Source organism: Hylobates moloch, unplaced genomic scaffold (assembly GCF_009828535.3).
Source record: "Hylobates moloch isolate HMO894 unplaced genomic scaffold, HMol_V3 SCAFFOLD_16, whole genome shotgun sequence".
Taxonomy (NCBI): domain Eukaryota; kingdom Metazoa; phylum Chordata; class Mammalia; order Primates; family Hylobatidae; genus Hylobates; species Hylobates moloch.
The window spans coordinates 56,009,990-56,028,546 of record NW_026652291.1 but is presented as its reverse complement, the minus strand read 5'-3'; the positions used below and the strand labels follow the sequence as shown (position 1 = coordinate 56,028,546).

The 18,557-nt window shown below is 44.2% G+C and overlaps 2 protein-coding genes and 1 non-coding gene across 9 annotated transcripts in view; 2 read left to right on the top strand and 1 right to left on the bottom strand.

Moving 5' to 3' along the window:
• Nucleotides 1–4,811, bottom strand: part of POLE2 (DNA polymerase epsilon 2, accessory subunit) — a 46,237-nt gene extending 41,426 nt beyond the window's left edge. For 3 of the 6 annotated variants that reach the window (XM_032134840.2, XM_032134841.2, XM_058429523.1), the window contains exons 1-2: nt 4,733–4,810; nt 191–291 (exon numbers count right to left, since the gene is read on the bottom strand). In XM_032134840.2, coding sequence (XP_031990731.1) covers nt 191–291; nt 4,733–4,800 — 169 coding nt within the window. In that variant the 5' untranslated portion in view covers nt 4,801–4,810. Of the gene's footprint in view, nt 1–190; nt 292–4,459 lie in introns of all 6 variants that reach the window. The other 3 variants (XM_032134838.2, XM_032134839.2, XM_058429524.1) reach the window with 2 other exon arrangements.
• On the top strand, nt 1,153–1,275 carry LOC116456481 (U6atac minor spliceosomal RNA). Its single transcript, XR_004244706.1, has one exon. It is a non-coding gene; the product is annotated as a U6atac minor spliceosomal RNA (small nuclear RNA).
• Nucleotides 4,812–9,317: 4,506 nt separating the features above from the next.
• Nucleotides 9,318–18,557, top strand: part of KLHDC1 (kelch domain containing 1) — a 64,790-nt gene continuing 55,550 nt past the window's right edge. For both annotated transcript variants that reach the window (XR_004252706.2, XM_032179993.2), the window contains exon 1: nt 9,318–9,502. Coding sequence is in view for 1 of the 2 variants with exons in the window: in XM_032179993.2 (XP_032035884.1) it covers nt 9,407–9,502 (96 nt within the window). In the remaining variant the exon portion in view is untranslated. The remainder of the gene's footprint in view (nt 9,503–18,557) is intronic.

The following is an 18,557-nucleotide window of genomic DNA, read 5'->3' as shown; positions in this document are numbered from 1 at the left end:
CATCCCAAAAAAGAAAGAAAAAAATTAAACTAAAGGTATTACCCCTTGGGAAGAAATGCTACCATGCATACATCTTATAACACTGGGACATCTTAATATTGAAGCCTCAACTTCAATTTAAATCTATACATCTAACTGAAGATGCAGAACTATATTAACAATTTAGGAGTTATCAGAAAATATTACTTACAGGGTTGCTTCTCAACTGCATCAATTATCTTTTCCAGTTTATCTTCAAGCTCTAATTCACTGATAGACTGAAGAGCTTCTGTGAGGTACTTAATAGCTTCACTAAGAAAAGGAAAGAAAAAATGAGGCAGGTAATTAGTAATTAAAGGCTAAAAGTTTTCTGCCAAAAAGCAGCAAACACTCATCAATCTGGCATTGAAAGGAAGAACCACTAACTTCTCTCTTCAAGTAGTACTCATCTTTCCTGTGCTTTCTGAACAAAATCATCCTCCTATGCCTTGCTAACATAAAGCCTCAAATCACATCCTCCCTCTAAGAAGCCTTCCTAGACCAGCTCTACCTGCTGCAATCTCCCCTTTCTTCTGAAATTGTTAAAAATCCCATTTACATATACCTTAGATCTGATATATCACATTAGCTTTGTATTACGTACTACCCTACATTTAAGGCAAGAGTCCATCTGTTTCAATGTCAAGCACCATATCCTGAACATAACAGACGCTCATATATTTAATTTGATAATGCACTTGATCAAAGTAAATTCCAATAATCACTGTTTTCAATTGTAAAATAAGAAAAAAAATAGGCTTGGCCGTGCGCGGTGGCTCACGCCTGTAACCCCAGCATTTTGGGAGGCCAAGGCAGGCGGATCACGAGGTCAGGAGATCGAGACAATTCTGGCTAACACATGATGAAACCCTGTCTCTACTAAAAACACAAAAAAATTAGCCAGGCATAGTGGCGGGTGCCTGTAGTCCCACATACTCGGGATACTGCGGCAGGAGAATGGCGTGAACCCAGGAGGCAGAGCTTGCAGTAAGCCGAGATCGCGCCACTGCACTCCAGCCTGGGCGACAGAGCGAGACTCTGTCTCAAAAAAAAAAAAAAAAAAAAAAGGCTTTAAAAAACTATGACATTTGAATATAATCATAGAAGCAACACTCATTAAAATCACATGAATTTGTGTTATACGAAAGGAGAGGTTGGCACTCCACTTGACAAAGATGGAAGAGGCCCTCGGGCCTGACAATACTGCATATGGTAAGGCATTGCCACCTGCTTCATGGAGTCTGACCATCATTTAAAAAAAAAAAAAAAAATCACGGCTGGGCATTCAGTGGCTCACGCCTGTAATCCCAGCATTTTGGGAAGCCAAGACGGGCAGATCACAAGGTCAGGAAATCGAGACCATCCTGGCTACCATGGTGAAACACCATCTCTACTAAAAATACAAAAACAAAATTAGCCGGGCATGGTGGCGGGCGCCAGTAGTCCCAGCTACTCGGGAGGCTGAGGAGGGAGAACGGCGTGAACCTGAGAGGCGGAGCTTGCAGTGAGCAGAGATCGCACCACTACGCTCCAGCCTGGGCGACAGAGAAACTCCGTCTCAAAAAAAATAAATAAATAAAATAAAATCACATTAATTCCTTACTTAAATCCCAATAATGATCAGAATGAACATTATTAACTAGTTACATGCCATTACATGCCATTCTGTATTTGTAGCACACAACTTTACACCTCACATCAATATTATTGCTGATTACAATATGAAACAATTAGCTAATTACATGCCATTCTGTATTTGTAGCACACAACTTAACATTTCACATATTATTGTTATAGTCATAACACTAATTGTTCTATATATTGGGTTGCTTATTAGTTGTTTTGTGTGTAGGTGTTGCATCTCTCCAATTTATTATAGATAACTGAGAACTGAGTTATTATAGATAACTTTAAAACTGTAACTTAGAACTCTGTGCCATCCTTCCACAGAGTTCTAAATACACTTGAAGGTGGTCCATAAATATTTGACCACTGAGTCCCCAAAATCATATACATTTTGGGTGCATCTTGGGACAGTTCTTAGCATAGACCAAAGCCTGCAAAGCCATACAGGATCTTGCCCCTGCCAAATCCCATTAAGCTCATACCATGTCCCTGGCCTTCCTGGCACTCTCCTGCTTCAGGGTCCTTATATGGCCATTTCCTCCCACTCTTCTCTCCACCTAGTCGGGTCCTGTTCTTTCCTTTTTTTTCTTTCTTTCTTTTTTGAGACGGAGTCTCACTCTCTTGCCCAGGCTGAAGTGCCGTGGCGCAACCTCGGCTCACTGCAACCTCCACCTCCTGAGTTCAAGCGATTCTCCTGCCTCAGCCTCCTGAGTAGCTGTGATTACAGGTGCGTGTCACCACGCCTTGCTTTTTTTTTTTTTTTTTTGTATTTTTAGTAGAGACAGGGTTTCACCATGTTGGTCAGGCCGGTCTACGAATTCCTGACCTCGTGATCCGCCCACCTCAGCCTCCCAAAGTGCTGGAATTACAGGTGTGAACCACTGCGCCCAGCCAAGTCCTGCTCATTCTTTAACAGTCAGCCCAAACCACTTCTGCAGTGAAGTTCTTCCTTGACTCTAGGGCACTTTATACACCTTATCATACACTCTCATAGCACTTCTTTCCTGGAATCCCTTTCACAATTGAGATTAAATAGCTGTAAAATAGTCATTTAATATCCATGGTAGACAGACTTCTAAGATGGCACCTAATAATCCATTACTCCTGGTAGTTACACCTATGTAATCCCCTGCCCTTAAGTGTGGGCTGGACCTAGTAACTTGTTTCTAAAAATAGAATATAGCAAAAGAGAATAACTTACTGTACTATAATTTTGAAAGTAAAATTTAAAAGTAAAAAGAAAAAATTTAAAAATAACAAGATGTCACTTCCTTCATTAGGTTACTTCAGAGTTACTAGCGGACTCTCTCTCTCGATGAAGCCATGCTGGGGGCACACATGGCAAGGGACTGAGGGTAGCCTCCAGCCAACAGCCTGCCAGGCAATCAGGAACTGAATCCTGCCAACAACTGAATGAGCTTGAAGCGAATGCTGCCTGGGCAACATTTGAGATGATCCCTCTTGACTGCAACCTTGTGAAAAGACCCTGAAGTTGAGGACCCAACTAAGCCACACCTGAATTTCTAACCCACAGAAAATGTGAAATAACGTGTACTGTTTTAGCCTCTAAGTTGTAGGGTAATTTGTCACACAGCAATAGAATACACTATCTGCCCCCTACAAAGCTTTTGCTCTCTCTTGCACCCCCTTACCCCAGCACAGTGCTTTGCAGCTAACAGATTTAAGTATACTTATGACTGAAATAATTAATGAACAAAAGCTTAATGTTAGGTCAAATTATCAGCGAAAAGAAAGTTAATTCATCAGTTGCTCATGCTTTCAAAATGTCAAGGACCAACTGAACAAAATTCATTATTTTCCCCCCAAGGCATATCCACTACTAACCCAAAGTACGGTTAAAAGTCTCATAAAACTCACAAAAAACAACCAAAAATCTACACACACAAAAGCAATAAAAACTGATACAGAGAGGTATATCCAGTCCAGCAGGTATTTCAATATGTATAAAATATTGTGTTCTAGGCCAGGCGCAGTAGTTCACGCCTGTAATTCCAGCATTCTGGGAGGCCATAGCGGGAGGACTACTTGAGCCCAGGAGTTCAAGACCAGGCTGGGCAACATAGCCAGACCCCATCTCTACAAAAAATACAACAACAAAAAATTAGCCAGGTATGGTGGCCCACGCCTGTAGTCCCAGCTGCTTGAGCCCAGGAGGTTGAGGCTGCAGTAAGTCAAGTTCGCATTACTGCCCTCCAGCTTGGGCGAGAGTGAGACTATGTCTCAAAAAAAAAAAAAAAAAAATACACACACACACACACACACACACACACACAGAACTCTAAAACACGGAGCACATTTAATGAGAGAAATCTTGGAAAGGTTCATATGTTCTACAGGTCCTCAAAAACACGGATATGCCCAGGAAACCTGACTTTCACATAAATTGGCAACTGCAGACGTGCAAGTAGGCTTTCTCGGGTCTCTGATCTTACGTCTCAGCAACCCTCCCGCGAGCCTGAGAGCTGTCCAGGTCACAATGCTAATAACTGGCTGCCATAGACAGGTTGCAGCTTCTCGGGCTCAGTTTGACACGTGCAGAAGAGCCTCGGCCCGCCTAGAAGAAATATTAAACTCCTCGCATGGGTCGGGGAAACCAAAGAAGGCATGGCAGCCTCAAGATCCACCTCGCTTCTTAGAACTTTTTTTTTTTTTAATGGAGTCTCTCTCTGTCGCCAGGATGGAGTGCAGTGCCACGAAATCGGCTCACCGCAACCTCCTCCTCCTGGGTTCAAGCGATTCTCCTGCCTCAGCCTCCCGAGTAACTGGGACTACAAGGGCGCGCCACCATGCCTACCTAATTTTTGTATTTTTAGTAGAGACGGGTCTTCACCATGTTGGCCAGGATGGTCTCGATCTGCTGACCTCGTGATCCGCCCGCCTCGACCTCCCAAAGTGCTGGAATTACAGGGGTGAGCCACCGCGCCCAGCTGCTTCTTAGAACTCTGTCATTTAAGGTCAAGCCCCATCTCGGCGCGCGGGGAGCCGCCGCGGTGCGTCCCTCTGCCGCACGAGGCAGCCAGGCCCCAGCTCTTCCCTTTCGCCCCTCAAGCTGCCCGAGCCCACTCACCCACGGAGTAGCAAGCCCCGCAACTTGAAGGCGGAGAGCGCCCGGCTCCGCAGCCGCTCCGGCGCCATATTCGCGATTTGGCGCCACCGCCGCAGCTCCGCCTCTTCCCAGGAGCGCCCCGGCCCAGCTCCGCCCCCGGCCCTGGCACGGGTCGCGTTCGACCCTGTTAAGATCCCTGCTTGGTTCCCGCCGCCTGCGCCTCAGCAACTCAGACCTAGCAGTTCGCATCCCCGGACTGAGTAAGGCTGAAAGGGGAGACCACCTCGCGCTCCTTTGCTGCGGGGAAACTGGGGGCCAGAGCGTCTTCCCTGGTGTCGGGCTGCGTTGAGCCAGCCACAGCGCTCTCACCGCTGCCCTAGAGATTGCACGACTGCGGCCGAGTTTCCTGGACACAGGATCCCCCTTCTTTCGAGGCCATGAGAGCTGTTGGGTTCCCTACTTCGCACAAGCTCTGGAAATACTGTGCCGCGACATTTACCGGAAGCTGTTATAAATCTCCGTCGCTCCCACCTACCCCGATTTTTATTTAACTTGAGGGCTTCGTTTGCGCCATGCACTATCATAAGCACTTTAAATGTGTGAATTGATGTGTTGCTCATGACAGCTCAATGAGCTGTCTACTGTCTTTTCCACAACAGCCTCATTTTACAGATGAGAAAACTGACAAACAAAAATGGTAAAGGACTTGCTCAAGATTAAACAACGAGTTAAGTGGTGGAGTCAGGATTTGAACTCAGTTATTCTGATTTCAAGTAGACTGTCAATCTGCCACACTTCAAAACGCTTGCTCCAATGAGTTGACTAAACCATGGAGTACTTGTAAGTAAACACGCGGCTTATAAAACAGGAGGATGATTTCACAGTACCAATATAAAGTGACCTCCAACGTATACGGGTTTTTTTTCTTTTTTTAAAAAGAGCAAAGTTTAATGAAGGAAGGGAAACAAAAATACATGTATTTGTTTTTGTATTTTAAAAAACCTCTGGGCCTGGGCGCGGTGGCTCACATCTGTAATCCCAGAACGTTGGGAGGCCAACGCCGGCAGATCACTTGAGGCCAAGAGTTCGAGAACAGCCGGGCCAACATGGTGAAACCCCATCTCTACCAAAAAAAAAAATACAAAAAAATAGAAAATTAGCCAGGCGTTGTGGCACGCGCCTGTAATCCCAGCTCCTGGGGAGGCTGAGGCAGGAGAATCTCTTGAGCCTCGGAGGCTGAGGGTGCAGTAAGCCAAGATCTTGCCACCACTCCGGCCTGGGCAACAAAGCAAGGCTCTGTCTCAAAAACAAAAAAAGCTGGGCGCGGTGGTTCACACCTGTAATCCCAGCATTTTGGGAGGCTGAGGTGGGCGGATCATCTGAGGTCGGGAATTTGAGACCAGCCTGACCAACATGGAGAAACCCCGTCTCTACAAAAATACAAAAAAATTAGCCGGCACATGCCTGTAATCCCAACTACTCGGGAGGCTGAGGCAGGAGAATTGTTTGAACCCGGGAGGCGGAGGCTGCGGTGAGCCGAGATGGCGCCATTGCACTCCAGCCTAGGCAACAAGAGCGCGACTCTGTCTCAAAACAACAATAACAAAACAACTCTGGAAGGTTAAACCAGAGACCACAAAAATGGTTAACTATAAAGAGGTGAGGGGATAGGGATGAAAGTGGAAACTTTCTTTACAGTGAGACTTTTAATCCATGTGTATGTTTTACATATTCAACAAATAGAAAATAAAAAGGTGAGCTTAAAATTGAATGCATACTAAAACTAATACACCTAATTGTATATTAAATTGGTAACATAACATCACAAGTGATTTTTGAACACAGTTCTCTTTATTTAGTGAAATATTTTTCAAGGACAAAAAGTACAAAGAAATTTTTAATTTTTATGTAAGAAAGGATAGGAAATAGGAATAGAAAGACATATAGTTAATTCTCATTACTGTACCTGTGATAGTTAGATTTTATAAGTAGCCACCAACAAATAATTATTGAATACTAAACCATTGCTACTAGGGGAAGTACAGAATTAGGTTCCTGTGAGCCTCTGGTGACACTGTTTGCATCAACTGAACAATATATAACCTTGTTTTATGTGTGTTTTTATTTAAAGACATCTTTATATTGTGATTCGTTAACACTGTACTCAGGGCCGAAAGCCCTATAACTCATAGCTGAAGGAAGCTTATTTATCACATGTATTTTCTCCATAAGGCACTCCCACTCTCAAATAATTTAACAAAATGAAAAAGACACATTCCAACAAACATAAAGCTAGTATGGTATTATTAATAATTATTAACCTGGAGTGGAAGATACACAGGTACTCCTTGAACTATTTTTTCAACTGTTTATGGTTTGCTATTTTTTATATTAAGAAATTGGAGAGAAAATAATTCCAGTTGCCCAGCTTTCTCTCACAATCTGACCTCACAATTCCCCTTTTCCCATAAATTTTCCCAATCATAATTCTCTTTCTCTCATACATTTTCAACTTCTTCCTCTATGGCTCCTTCACCTGGCCAGCTCACAAAGTCCCAATACTTAAGTGAACAATTATATGCTGATGACTCCAAAATCCCTATCTCTAGCCCTTAGCTCTCTTAGACTTCAAATCCAACTCAATATGCCTCCAAATGAACTCACCATTGCCCCTGCCCTCCCCCCGCCCCACCAAAACCTGTTCCTCCTCCCATGTTCAATAACCTAGTGAAGGGCTCCACCCACCTTCCACCCAGTGACCAAGCTGGTAAACTAGGCATATCCTTGACTCTTCCCTCTCACGAATGAAAGTTCCCTGAACAACTTCCATTCATCTTTCAGTTCTTAGCTTAGACTCTACTTTCTCTCAGGAACCTTCCCTGTCTCCCCTCAATCTAAGTTAAAGGGTCTCTGTAGACCCAAGGTGCCCTGGACGTTTGCTATTTTCACACTTACTGCACGGTATGGTAATTGTGTGTTTGCTGGTCTGTAGACTCCACCAGACTCTACAGCCCAGGAGGACAAGTGCTCCATTTCAAAAATACAATACCAATATTACTAGTAACAATAAAGTGATGGAGTGAGAATTATAATTGACATATAGCTTACACTAAGTAAAATGCACATATCTGTATGCAGTTCAATGCATTTCAGTAAATGTATACACCCATGTAACCACCACCTCGATCAAGATACAGAACATTTTCATCACTCCAGAACACTTCCTGTACTCCTTTCCATCAATCCCCTCCCCCTCCCTACTCCCAAATAACCACTTTTCTGCTTTCTATTATCATAGATCACTTTTGTCTATCTTGAATTTCTTTCTTTTTTTTTTTTTTTTTTTTTGAGAAGGAATCTTGCTCTGTCGCCCAGACTGGAGTGCAGTGGTGCGATCTCGGCTCACTGCAACCTCCACCTCCCGGGTTCAAGTGATTCTCCTGCCTCAGCCTCCCAAGTAGCTGGGATTACAGGCATGCGCCACCGCGCCCGGCTGATTTTTGTATTTTTAGTAGAGACGGGATTGCCCGGGTTGGCCAGGCTGGTCTGAAACTCCTGAGCTCAAGTGATCCGCCCACCTCATCCTCCCAAAGTGCTGGGATTACAGGCGTGAGCCACTGCGCCTGGCACAAAACTCCTATTGAGGGAAATCCAGTTACATTTGTAAAGTTAAATATGCATTTATCCTCTGACCCAGCAATTCCACATCTAGAACTCTACTCCAAAGGTAGGCTTGTAGAAATACAAAATAACATATGCATAACGTTATTCATCGCAGCATTATTTATAATAGCCAAAAAACCTGGAAATAACCGATATGTCCATCAATAAGAATCTGTGACACATCCAATCAGTGGAGTGCTATGAAGCTATAAAAAGGACTGAGGAGACCGCTGTACCCTGACATGGATCGTCAAGTGAAAAGAGAAAGTTAAGGAACACTGTATATACTTCCTTTTGTGTAAGAAAAGGAGCAGATACTCTGTTTATTTGTATCATCAAAAATAAACAATACAAAGAATCATTAAAGTGCACCAGACTTAAGTGCCTTCTAATGTGATGCAATATGAAGTATTTTCCAAAAAAAAAAAAAAAATCTGAAGTAGAATCTAATAAAGCTTTTAGATACAGCTTCCAGCCTAAAAGAAATACGGGGAAAGGATGCACAAGTTAATGGGAAACGACATTGAGGAACCAAACCCAGAAGGTGGTATGGCTGTAGGAAAATAAGAAAACTAATCCATATAACAAACCAATGGCACAAGAGAGAAGGGAGAGAAGCTAGAGTAAAAAAGACGTAGAGTCTTAAGAGGCGTTAACAACGAATTACAGTGCTGGACAAACCAACTGGAGAAAAGACATTTTGAGATAATAAAGGAATCTGACTACAGACTGACTACTAAATGAGGCTGTACTGCCAAAACACAATTTCAACAGAGAAGGAATCTGCGCGTGGGAAGCCCAGGCCCCTTCCCCACCGCTAGGAAGCCAGAACGTCCCTCCGCAGCCGCGCGGCCCCTGGCTCGCCTTCCTGGGCGAGAGCCGCGGGACGTCGCAGACGCACTGGCTCCGCCTTCCCACCAATCTCGACCCTCGCCGCATTCCGTTCGTGCGTGGAGCAGCCGGGACTGGAGGCGAGGCCGCCGGGCGGGCAGAGGCTGTGGCGCGGCAAGCGGCGGGCCAGCGACGGCGGGAATGGCGGACTCGCAGCTGTTCTGTGTGGCGGAGGAACGCAGCGGCCACTGCGCCGTGGTGGACGGAAACTTCCTCTACGTGTGGGGGGGCTACGTGGTAAGGGGAAGAGGCGGGACGGGGCGGACTCGCGCCGGGAGACAGTCGGCCTGAGCGGACGCAGCGCCCGCCACACCCGCTCCCGAGGCTGCGGCCCAGGCCTGGCGCGCCCGGCGCCTGCAGCCCCCCCCAGCCCCTCCGCTGGCCGCCGCCCCCACAGCCGCGCCAGGGCTTGACGTCGTCCCGCCGTTGCTTCTTCTGTTAAAGCCTCAGACCCGGCTCTGGGCCCCTTTCCACTCCGCCCCCCTCCCGCAGCAGTTGAGTAACCCCGGTTTGCCCAATGCAAAGGCAGTTACAGCGCGATTAATTATTATCCTTAAATACTGGCGCAGACTTAGAAGGATCCCAGGACGCCGTGCTGTATCATTTTGTATATATTTCCTTATTCCCACGGCGCGATTCGAAATAAAATATCGAAATCACTGAAGCATTTAAATATTTCTTTTCTTTTTTTCTTTTTCTTTTTTTTGAGATGGAGTTTCGCTCTTGTTGCCCAGGGCTGGAGTGCAATGGAACGATCTCAGCTCACTGCAACCTCCGCCACCCGCCCCGGGTTCAAGCGATTCTCCTGCCTCAGCCTCCCTTAGTAGCTGGGTTTACCAGCATGTGCCATCATGCCTAGTTAATTTTGTATTTTTGGTAGAGACAGGGTTTCCCATGTTGGTCAGGCTGGTCTTGAACTCGCGACCTCAGGTGATCCGCCCGCCTTGGCTTGCCAAAATGCTGGAATTAAAGGCGTGAGCCACTGTGCCCGGCCTGCATTTAAATATTTCTAAGCTATTTTTAGTGGCGTTTCTTTACTAATGACTATGAATATTTTTTCTAGTCTTAAAATAGATCCATGTTAGCAATAATATGCTAATGAATATTATGCTTTAAAATTCTTATTATAATGGAGGTTTGAACGTATGTGTGTGTTGTGTGTCCATAATCACAGAATTATAGAAGCAAGAATGGTAAAGCTGGAAAACAGGAATACTATATGCCAACCCTCTTAGTTTACAGATTTTTTTTCTTAAGCCATCTGGAAGTTCTACTGATAGTAGAACCTACATCTTCTGTCTCCCTACCATTATGTGACAGACCTGTAACATGACTGCATCATATTGAAATGACCAACATACAGGCATACCTCGAAAGTATTGCGGGTTCTGATCCAGACCACTGCAATAAAGCGAGGTCATACGAATTTTTTTCATATCTCAGTGCATATAAAAGTCATGTTTACACTGTAGTGTGTTAAGTATGCAATAATATTATGTGTAAAAAGTACATACCTGGCTGGGGGCGGTGGCTTACATCCGTAATCCCAGCACTTTGGGAGGCTGAGGCGGGTGGATTACCTGAAGTCAGGAGTCCAAGACCATCCTGGCCAACATGGTGAAACCTCGTCTCTACTAAAACTACAAAAATTAGCCGGACGTGGTGGCGGATGCCTGTAATCCCAGCTACTCGGGAGGCTGAGGCAGGAGAATCACTTGGACCCGGGAGGCGGAGGTTGCAGTAAGTCAAGATCGCGCCATTGCATTCCAGCCTGGGCGACAGCGAGACTCCGTCTCAAAACAAAACAAACAAAAAAAAACTGTACATACCTAATTTCAAAATTATTGCTAAAAAATGCTAAGGATTATCTGAGCCTTCAGTGAGTTGTATTCTTTTTGCTCATGGAGGGTCTTCCTCCATGTAGATGGCCACTGACTGATGAGGGTGGTTGTTGCTGAAGGTTGGAGTGGCTGTGGCAATTTCTTAAAATAAGACAATGAAGTTTGCCACATTGAGCCTTCCTTTCACAAAATATTTCTCTGTAGCATGCAATGCAATTTTGATAGTTTTGCGTGTGTGTGTGGTTTTTTTTCTTTTTTGAGACAGAGTCTCTCCTGCAACCTCTGCCTCCCAGGTTCAAGTGATTCTCCTGCCTCGGCCTCCTGAGTAGCTGGAATTACAGGTGTGCACCATCATGCCTGGCTAATTTTTGTGTTTTTTACAGGTGTGAGCCACCATGCCCAGCCATGAAATGTATTTTCTTAAATAATAAGGCTTGAAAGTCAGAATGATTACTTGATCCATGGGCTACAGAATGGATATTATGTAGCAGGCATGAAAAGATAAATCTCCTTGTAGATCTCCCATCAGAGCTCTTGGGTGACTAGGTGGGTTGTCAATGAGCAGTGAGTGATATTTTCTGAGCAGTAGTTCTCAACAGTACACTTAAACTACTCAGTAAGCCATGCTGTTAAAGAGACATGCTGTCATCCAGGCTTTCTTGTTCCATTGTTAGAGCACAGGCAGTGTAGATTTAGCATAATTCTTAAGGGCCCTAGGATTTTCAGAATGATAAATGAACATTGGCTTCAACTTAAAGACAGCTACTACATTAGCCACTAACAAGAGAATTAGCTGGTCCTTTGAAATTGGGCATTGACTTCTCTCTAGCTATTGAAAGTCCTGGATGGCATCCTCTTCCCATATAAAGTTGTTTCATCCACATTAAAAATCTATTGTTGGCCAGGCCCGTTGGCTCACACCTGTAATCCCAGCACTTTGGGAGGCCAAGGCGGGCAGATCACGAGGTCAGGAGATTGAGACCATCCTGGCTAACACGGTGAAACCCCGTCTCTACTAAAAATACAAAAAAAATTAGCCGGGCGTGGTGGCAGGCGTCTGTAGTCCCAGCTACTCGGGAGGCTGAGGCAGGAGAATGGCGGGAACCCAGGAAGTGGAGCTTGCAGTGAGCCGAGATCGCGCCACTGCCCTCCAGAGCGAGACTCCGTCTCAGAAAAAAAAAAAATCTATTGTTCAGTGTAGCCATCTTCATCAGGTATCTTAGCCAGATGTTCTGGATAACTTGCTGCAGCTTCTACATGAGCACATGCTGCTTCACCTTGCACTTTTTTTTTTTTTTTTTTTTTTTTGAGACAGAGTCGCCCAGGCTGTGGTGCAGTGGAAAAGTCTCAGCTCACTGCAACCTCCGCCTTCTGAGCTCGAGCAATTCTCCTGCCTCAGCCTCCTGAGTAGCTGGGATTACAGGTGCGTAACACCACACCTGGCTAATTTTTGTATTTTTAGTAGTAATTTAGTAACTTTTGTATTTTCACCATATTGGCTAGGCTGATCTCAAACTCCTGACCTCAGGAGATCTGCCCACCTTGGCCTCCCAAAGTGCTGGGATTACAGGCGTGAGTCACCGTGCCCGGCCTTACCTTGCACTTTTATGTACTGAAGAACAGCTTCCTTCCTTAAAACTCATGTTAGCTTCAAACTGCGGCAGTTTCTCAATTCTCTCAGCCTTCATAGAATTGAAGAGAGTTAAGACCCTCCTCTGGGTTAGGCTCTGGCCTAAGGGAATGTTATGGCTGTTATGATCTTGTATCCAGACCGCTAAAACTTTCTCCACTCAGGAATAAGGTTGTTTTGCTTTCGTATTACTCATTTTTCATTAGAATAGCACTCTTGATTTCCTTTAAGAACTTTCCGTGTGGATTCACAATGTGGCTAACTGACACAAGAAGCCTAGCTTTTGGCCTGTATTAGCTTTTGACATGCCTTTTTCACTAAGCTTAATTGTTTCTAGCTTTTGATTCAAAGTGAGGAACATGCCACTCTTCCTTCACTTGAACACTTAGAGTCCATTGTAGGGTTACTAACTGGCCTACTTTCTTTTTTTTTTTTTTTTGAGACAGAGTCTCGCTCTGTCGCCCAGGCTGGAGTGCAGTGGTGCAATCTTGGCTCACTGCAAGCTCCGCCTCCCGGGTTCACACCATTCTCCTGCCTCAGCCTCCCGAGAAGCTGGGACTACAGGCGTGTGCCACTACACCCAGCTAATTTTTTTGAATTTTAATAGAGATGGGGTTTCACTGTGTTAGCCGGGATGGTCTCGATCTCCTGACCTCGTGATCCGCCTGCCTCGGCCTCCCAGAGTGCTGGGATTATAGGCGTGAGCCACCGCGCCCAGCAAGGCCTACTTTCAATATTGTTGTATCTGAGGAAATGAGGAGGCCCAAGGAGAGGGAGAGAGACGGGGGAATGGTTGGTCAGTGGAATAGTCTGAACACACACATTTATCAGTTAAGTTCGCCATCTTATACGGGCACAGTTTATGGTGCCCCAAAACAATTACAGTAGTATATCAAAGATCATTGATCACAGATCACCATAACAGATATAATAATAATAATGCAAAAGTTTGAAATACTGTGAGAATTACCAAAATGTGACACAGACACGAAGTGAGCATCACATGCTGTTGGAAAAATGGTGCCAATGGACTTGCTTAGTGCAGGGTTGCCACAAACCTTCAATTTATTTAAAAACTGCAGTATCTGTCAAGCACAGTAAAGCAAAGCACAATAAAATGAGGTATGCCTGTACTGTGTATGTTAAATAATTCTCAGATTTAAGTTGGTTTTTGTTGTTGTTTTGTGTGTTTATTTTTAATTTGGTTCAGTACCAGGGGGGGAAAATTAGAACTAACTTTTGAGTGCTTACTACATCTGGCATGTGCTAGGTACTGTCACATCCCTAATCTTACATATTCTTACTATATTCCTGAAAAGTAGGTAATATCCCTATTTTATAAATAAGGAAAAGGAGTCGATTAGAGTAAGTAACTTTAATGGCCATTTCACCTCAAGGGCAGCAGATACCAACCGACGTGTATAGGATTTCCAAAGGCAACTTTGTAATGATAAACTAAATTAGGTGATTGTGCTTTATTAGTGTCTGATATTTCCACCATTTATTCTTGATGCAGAGTCTAGATATAAAAGTGGCTATATGCACAAGAAATCAATTTTGATTGTTTTGAGTTCTGCCGCTTGTAGAGGTGTCAGACTTCATCTGCTGTGTTCTTGATGTTGTAAAAGTTAAGTGAAAAATTCACGTAAAACAGCAATCTGTAATATATCTGTATAGATTTCTTTTGAGCCCATAAATAAACACTTTTTTCCCGCCCGAGACAGAGTCTTGCTCTGTCGCCCAGGCTGGAGTGCAGTGGCACAATCTCGGCTCACTGCAACCTCCGCCTCCTAGGTTCAAAAGATTCTCCTGCCTCAGCCTCCCTAGTAGCTGGGATTATAGGCACACGCCACCACACCCAACTACTTTTTGTATTCTTAGTACAGATGGGGTTTCACCATGTTGGCCAGGCTGGTCTCAAACTCTTGGCCTCGTGATCCACCCGCCTCAGCCTCCCAAAGTGCTGGGATTACAGGCCTGAGCCACCGCGCTTGGCCTTTGTTTTTTGTTTTGTTTTGTTTTTGAGACAGAGTCTCCCTCTGTTGCCCAGGCTGGAATGCAGTGGCACCATCTCGGCTCACTGCAACTTCCGCCTCCTGGGTTCAAGCAATTCTCCTGCCTCAGCCTCCCAAGAAGCTGGGATTACAGGCACACGCCACCATGCCCAGCTAAGTTTTGTATTTTTAGTAGAGACGGAGTTTTGCCATGTTGGCCAGGCTGGTCTCAAACTCCTGACCTTAGGCAATCAGCCTGCCTCGGCCTCCCAAAGTGCTGGGATTACAGGTGTGAGCCACTGTGCCTGGCCTAAATGTCTGAATTTTTTACATCTCGTTTTATTCTTGAAAATTGTATAATTGATAAGATCACACAGTTTTTACCAGGCGCGGTGGCTCACGCCTGTAATCCCAGCAGTTTGGGAGGCCGAGGCAGGCGGATCACGAGGTCAGGAGACGGTGAAACCCCGTCTCTATTAAAAATACAAAAAATTAGCCAGGCGTGGTGGCACGTGCCTGTAATCCCAGCTAATCTGGAGGCCAAGGCAGGAGAATGGCTTGATCCCAGAAGGCGGAGGTTGCAGTGAACCAAGATCATGCCACTGCACTCCAGTCTGGGTGATAGAGCAAGACTCTGTCTTAAAAAAAAAAAAATCACAGTTCTTTAGGTGACAGTTATTGAATTGAAATACTTCTTTTCCTCCTGTTTATTAATTCAGTCAGTAGAGATGCTGTAAGAACCACTCTGGAAAATACAACACAGATGTAGATCCTGAGTCTACCACTTTTTTAAATTCCAGGGATTATCAGCAGTCAAGAAGTGTCTAAGGCATAAGTGGAATGAAAGGGAGACTAGGAGGCAAAAAAGAAGCCATATGGGTAGCACAGGCTTTAAAAAAAAAAAAAAAAAGGAAGACATGGCATATCAGGAGAAAAAGTAGAATTCTTCTAACAATTATCTTATTCCAATCATTCTAAACAGAAGATAGTTAAAAGGCCCTGGAATCTGGTGGTATTCCAGTACTCAGTAGTTAAGTATAATGATCAGATGGTTCCAGATTATATATTCCAGTCACAATTTTCCTCTTCATTGATACAAACAGTGTATTAAAATGGACAAACATGTTCTAAAGCTCACTGATACTTGTCTAAATTACTACTTGCTCCATTGTCAAACATATTCTGAAGGCTATTATATTAGTATCTGAAAATAGCCCCCCCCAGAGGTAAGAGTGATAATATCAAAAAAGTAAATGGTCGATTCTAATTGGTGTCAGGATATGATTTTGCTCTTAGTTCTACATCCTTTCCACATTACAGAAATTCACACAGACTTTGGTGCTACTGCAAGGAACATTAAAAGTTGTGAATAGCTTTTCCAAATTTAGGGGAAAAACTCGGTATCTTGGCATGTTTGCAGATACTATGGTTTTCCTATTATGGCCCTAATCATTTGAACAGTATTATTTCTGTAATACAATTTATATTAATACGTTTTGCTCTGAACCTTTTTTTTTTTTTTTTGACATGGAGTCTCGCTCTTGCCCAGGCTGGAGTGCAGTGGCACGATCTCAGCTCACTGCAACCTCCACCTCCCAGGTTCAACCTCTTCTCCTGAGGCCTCAGCCTCCGGAGTAGCTGGGACTACAGGTGCTTCCCACCATGCCCAGGTAATTATTGTATTTTTAGTAGAGACGGGGTTTCACCATGTTGGTCAGGCTGGTCTTGAACATGTGCTTAAATACATAAACATGTGCTTAAATACATAGTTCTGCTATGGATATGGACTTAAAGGGAAGAAGGATCAATTTAGAAAATGTTTGAAAAGAATGAAGATGGAAGGCTTACCGTGTCAGATATTAAAACATCACAATACCATAATAATTAGTTGACTTGATGCCAGTAGAGATAGTACAATGAAATGCGAAAGGAATTACGGAAACAGCCGGGCACAGTGGCTCACACCTGTAATCCCAGCACTTTGGGAGGCCAAGGTGGGTGGATTGCCTGAGCTCAGGAGTTTGAAACCAGCCTGGGCAACATGGTGAAACCCCATCTCTACTAAAATACAAAAAATTAGCCAGGCATGGTGGCATGTGCCTATAATCTCAGCTACTCGGAAGGCTGAGGCGTGAGAATCACTTGAACCCGGGAGGCGGAGGTTGCAGTAAGCCAAGATCGCGCCACTGCACTCCAGCCTGGGTGACAGAGCGAGACTCCATCTCAAAAAAAAAAAAAAAAAAGAAGAAAAACTACAAAAACAGCCAAGCATATAAGGAAAAAAAAAAGACCATTTTGTATTTAAAAGGTAGCATTTCAAATCTGGGAAAATGATCACTTATGCAATAAATGATCCTAGGATAGCTAGAGGAAAATATTGGTGCCTTCAGATTGAAGGGTTAAATACAGAAAAATTAAGCTATATAATACTGGAAGAGAATACATGACTTCTAAAATCTTGAGGAAAAAACTATAATGGAAAAAATTGGCAGATCAGACTTTTAAAAAACTGATTTTTGGCCAGGCACGGTGGCTTATGCCTGTAATCCTAGCACTTTGGGAGGCCGACCGAGGTGGATGGATGAACTTACGTCAGGAGTTCGAGACCAGCCTGACCAACATGGTGAAACCCCATCTCTACTAAAAATACAAAATTAGCCAGGCGTGGTGGCGCATGCCTGTAATCCCAGCTACTCAGGAGGCTGAGGCAGGAGAATCGCTTGAACCTGGGGGGTGGAGGTTATGGTGAGCCGAGATCGCGCCATTACACTCTAGCCTGGGCAACAAGAGCAAAACTCCGTATCAAAAAAACAAAAACAAAAACCTACCAAAAACTGATTTTTAAACACCAGAAAATGAGGAGGCAAATGGCAAAGGAGAAAATATTTGTAACCAAGGTCGGGCGTGGTGGCTCATGCCTGTAATCCCAGCACTTTGAGAGGCCGAGGCAGGCAGATCACCTGAGGTCTGGAGTTCGAGACCAGCCTGACCAATATGATGAAACCCCATCTCTACTAAAAATACAAAAATTAGCTGGGCATGGTGGCTCACACCTGTAATCCCAGCACTTTGGGAGGCCGAGGCGGGTGGATCACCTAAGGTCGGGAGTTTGAGACCAGCCTCACCAACATGGAGAAACCCTGTCTCTACTAAAAATAAAAAAGTAGCCAGGCATGGTGGCACAGGCCTGTAATCACAGCTACTCGGGAGGCTGAGGCAGGATAATCGCTTGAACCTGGGAGGCAGAGGTTCTGGTGAGCCAAGATCATGCCATTGCACTCCAGGCTGGGCAACAAGAGTGAAACTCTGTCTCAAAAAAAAAAAAAAAAAAAAAAAATTAGCCGGGCGTGGTGGCATGTGCCTGTAATCCCAGCTACTCAGGAGGCTGAGACAGGAGAATTGCTTGAACCTGGGAGGCAGAGGTTGCAGTGAGCCGAGATCACACCATTGCACTCAGCCTGGGCAACAAGAGCGAAATTCTGTCTCAAAAAAAAGATAAGGATAACATACCCATTGAAAAATGAGCAATGGATAAGTGCAATTTACAAAATAAATACAAATATACAAACAAAAGAAACCCAAGTAAAAATTACAATGAGGTTTTTCTTCTCCAATTTGTGAAGATTAGAATTCTGGCAAAGAATGTGGAGAAATGAATTACTAGTACACTGGTAATAAGAGTACAAGTTTGTATAACCTTTTTGAGGAGAAATTTAGCAATGTGTATTAAAAATGTAAGATGTGTTTTCTCTTTAAACTAATAGTTCTACTTTATATATTCATAAATGATCACATTGGTCATCTATGTCATATGGAAGACATTTATC